This window comes from Danio rerio, chromosome 14 (genome assembly GCF_052040795.2).
Source record: "Danio rerio strain M-AB ecotype USA chromosome 14, GRCz13ab, whole genome shotgun sequence".
Taxonomy (NCBI): domain Eukaryota; kingdom Metazoa; phylum Chordata; class Actinopteri; order Cypriniformes; family Danionidae; genus Danio; species Danio rerio.
Genome location: NC_141034.1, coordinates 25,483,338 through 25,487,201, shown reverse-complemented (window position 1 = coordinate 25,487,201; position 3,864 = coordinate 25,483,338). Strand labels below are relative to the sequence as shown.

The window sequence follows — 3,864 nt, the reverse complement described above, 5'->3', positions numbered from 1 at the left end:
ATTCAGCTCGTAATACAATCAGTCGGCTATATGTCGAAACGAATAAGCGTTTTCCTGCATATGCATCGTAAAGCATTACTTACTGTTCATTAGAATAAGCGCAGCTTTCGAGAAAACGAACTGCAGCGAATTAACGTGTGCTGAGTTTAATATGACTTAATATTTACGTGCAGTTGTCCGTTGAAACCATCGGCTCTGCTGCTTAAGTATTGAGGAAAAAGTTCTCTCTCATAAATCTTGGAACGGGCGAGGCAGCATTGTGCTGACATTAGTTATTGTGCGGAGCTCTGGACTTCAATTGCACCCAAGCCTCCGTTTCACTGCCAAGCGCCGATCAGCGCTACATCAGGAAACTCCAAATAAGGGCATGGAAGTGGAAACCCACCGGAATCATGCCTTATGTAGTCACGACCTTATATGGCAGGGCGGAGCGCGATCTTCCGGCCAGGGCTCTGCTACAGCGCAGACGGGAAACCCGAACATTTAGCAGACTTTTGAGGAGAAAAGGAAGACTTGCGCTGCCGTTTCTCTTCGAGAGACACTGCGCTTACCGGGCATTGATTTGCTGTGGAGGAGGAACGGGCATCTCCCCTCCATTTAATGCACAGGCTTAACGTTTAAGCTCCCCAATCTGCTTTTTTCCTCTAGGCAAACGTCATGTGTCCTCCACTGCAGTGCCTAAATATGGGCTTCCTCCTAGTCCAAATATGGACATCTACGTCACGGCAAGAGGATATATAAAGGAGTAGGGATTCTCTGAGCAGTGAAAGAGCCTAGAGAGCCCAAGCGATTCAGCACTAGTGCAGAGAGCTGATAGGCAACACGTTGCGATATATATATAATCAAATACATTTTGACACATTAAATAAATGTGACAACTCAATTCAAAACAACAACAACAACAACAGAAACAAAACAGCAACCTGATTTGTTTTTAAAAGTGCAAGTTTGAAGTAGGGAATGAACAGAAGGGATATTCAGAATCTCAGCTGTTTTATCTGAGACAGTGGATTTGTTCTGCCTCTTTGGACCGTCACACAGGAGAAGAGGAAGACAAACAAGAAGACAAACTGTGAGAGTGAGGAGATCAACCAGAAACAAGGGGAGTCAGACATCGCAGCATCTTCACATTTGTCGTCCCAGAGGGGTTAGCTGCTGATTTCTCCAGCACAATTCTCTCCTCTCCGAGCACACTCCAGAGAGATGGCTGCAGCCAAGACAGAGATGCTCCTGCCTGCTCTGCAGATCTCCGACCCCTTGAGCTTCCCTCACTCCCCCACGGATAACTACCCCAAGTTGGAGGAGATGATCATGCTGAACTCTGCAGGGACCCCCTTTCTCAACGCCACAGCACCTGAAGGCGCTGTTTTTGGCTCCGGGGAGCCCGGGGAGCAGTTTGATCACCTTGCTGGAGGTAAGCACTAAATCCCTCTTGATTAAATTGCATGCTGCTTTCATAACTAGATTTGCAAGAGTTTGCATGTGCATAAAAATGCTGACATTTAAATAAGTAATAAATGTGTTATGATAAATGTGATATTTTAGCGTCCTCTTCATTTAAATATAAAGTTATACATGGTGGAGTTATTTGAATAATGTGTATAAATAATATTGCATCGATGTAAAGTAAAAATATCATTTAAATTAAAGCTGACAGCAGTTAATATGGAGTCACTGTAAAAGCTAAGGAATGAATGAAGCATTTAAGAGAATAGCTTCATTTTAAAACCCAGCTTTTCAGTCTTTTAAAGTGCATTTTGAATAAATTTAAGCTGTGCAAATGTGAAAAAGGGATCAGGATGTGAGTAAGGATAAAGAGACTGTCGAGAGAAATGCACATGTAGATGGTTAAGCTTGCGCTGGCTCTTGTCTCTGAGGAAGATCGGCAAATGTGTGTGCGTGTGTGTGTGTATGTGTGGTTTGGTGGGGGGTACCCTTTGCGCTCCATCAGCACCTGCTGCTCTGTCTGAGATTGTGGGAAAACAGAGTCTCGACAGCCAGCAGGACCCCCCAAATAAATCACCTCTGGAATCATTTATATGCACTAAAATAACTGAGTTAACAAGTCATGCAATAGTTTCTAACCCACTCTCTTTCTGTGTTTGTGCTTGCTTTTGCAGATACGCTTTCAGAAATTTCCATGGAGAAACCTCTGTCAGATCAGACCTACTCCACCCAACGGCTGCCTCCCATATCTTACACAGGCCGTTTCACCCTTGAACCCGCCACCAACTGCAGTAACAGTCTATGGGCTGAGCCTCTGTTCAGCCTGGTGAGTGGGCTGGTGGGCATCAACCCACCCCCAGCCTCCATCCCGTCCTCAACCTCTCAGGCAACTCACCCCTCTTCCTCTTCCACGTCTTCCATCCCCTCTTCGTCCTCGTCATCCACATCCAGCGCCAGCTTGAGCTGCTCCGTCCACCAGAGTGAGCCCAACCCCATCTATTCGGCAGCTCCCACCTACTCCAGTGCCAGCCCAGACATCTTCCCTGAGTCTGGCCCTAACTTCTCAACCACGGTGGGCACCTCACTGCAGTACTCCTCATCAACATATCCCAGTGCCAAGACCTGTAACCCCAGCTTCTCTGTGCCAATGATCCCTGACTACCTGTTTACACAGCAGCAAAGTGAGATCAGCCTGGTGCCACCAGATCAGAAACCCATCCAGACACAAGCGGGTCAGCAGCCCGCCCTGACGCCGCTGCACACCATCAAGGCCTTTGCAACCCAAACGGGTTCACAGGACCTGAAAAGCGTCTACCAGTCTCAGCTCATCAAGCCCAGTCGCATGCGCAAGTATCCTAACCGGCCAAGCAAGACACCACCCCACGAGCGCCCCTACGCATGCCCTGTGGAGACCTGTGACAGGCGCTTCTCACGCTCAGACGAGCTGACCCGCCACATCCGCATCCACACAGGACAGAAGCCATTCCAGTGCAGGATCTGCATGCGCAACTTCAGCCGCAGTGACCACCTGACGACCCACATTCGCACACACACAGGCGAGAAGCCCTTTGCCTGCGAGATCTGTGGCCGCAAGTTTGCCCGCAGCGACGAGCGCAAGCGCCACACTAAGATCCACATGCGGCAGAAGGACAAGAAAGCAGAGAAAGGTGCCACTGCTGCAGTGCAGAGCTCAGTTTCAAACATTTCCATCTCAGCTTCCTCACCAGTGTCCAGCTACCCCTCTCCCATCACTTCTTACCCTTCTCCGGTCTCCTCTTTCCCGTCTCCAGTCAACTCCTGCTACTCATCTCCAGTCCACACCTCCTACCCCTCCCCGTCCATTGCAACCACGTACCCATCGGCCACCAGCACCTTCCAGACGCAGGTGGCCACTTCCTTCCCGACCTCAGTGGCCAGTAACATCTACAGTTCTCCTGTCACCACCCCACTGCCCGACATGCAGTCTGCGCTTTCCCCTCGGACAGCCGACATCTGCTGAGACTTCCCCAGAACTCCAAGCTCTCCCTTGACTCAGAAAGCATCTATGACTTTTACGTCCCCTCTGCAAAAAGCACTTTTCTGCCCATGCTCACAACATGGCACAGTTACAGAACAGTCAAGGACACGGCAAAGACGTTTAAAAACAAAAGGGATTTTTTTTGTGTGTTGTTCTCTCCCTTCGAATCCCATCCTTTCAAATGAGGCATATGAGACTTTCAAATGACAAACAAAAGCAACAGGCTTCTGCAAGTTTTCCCTCAGACTGTGTGTGTACAGACGTACTTGCGACGCGGAATGGCTAAAGGGTGTAATCGAAGCCTGTGGGCTTGAGGCTCGACAGGTGTACAGTTACAAAAGACATTTGAATAATATACATAAGCTACAGTATATTGTACATGTGCCATGTTTCCTTTTTGT

The 3,864-nt window shown here is 48.6% G+C and overlaps 1 protein-coding gene across 1 annotated transcript; it reads left to right on the top strand.

Annotated features, from left to right (window-relative positions):
• The first annotated feature begins 1,203 nt into the window (after positions 1–1,203).
• egr1 (early growth response 1) lies at positions 1,204–3,445 on the top strand. The gene is given in 2 exon segments (NM_131248.1): positions 1,204–1,414; positions 2,121–3,445. Coding segments are annotated over 2 exon segments (1,536 nt in total).
• The last annotated feature ends 419 nt before the right edge of the window (positions 3,446–3,864 follow it).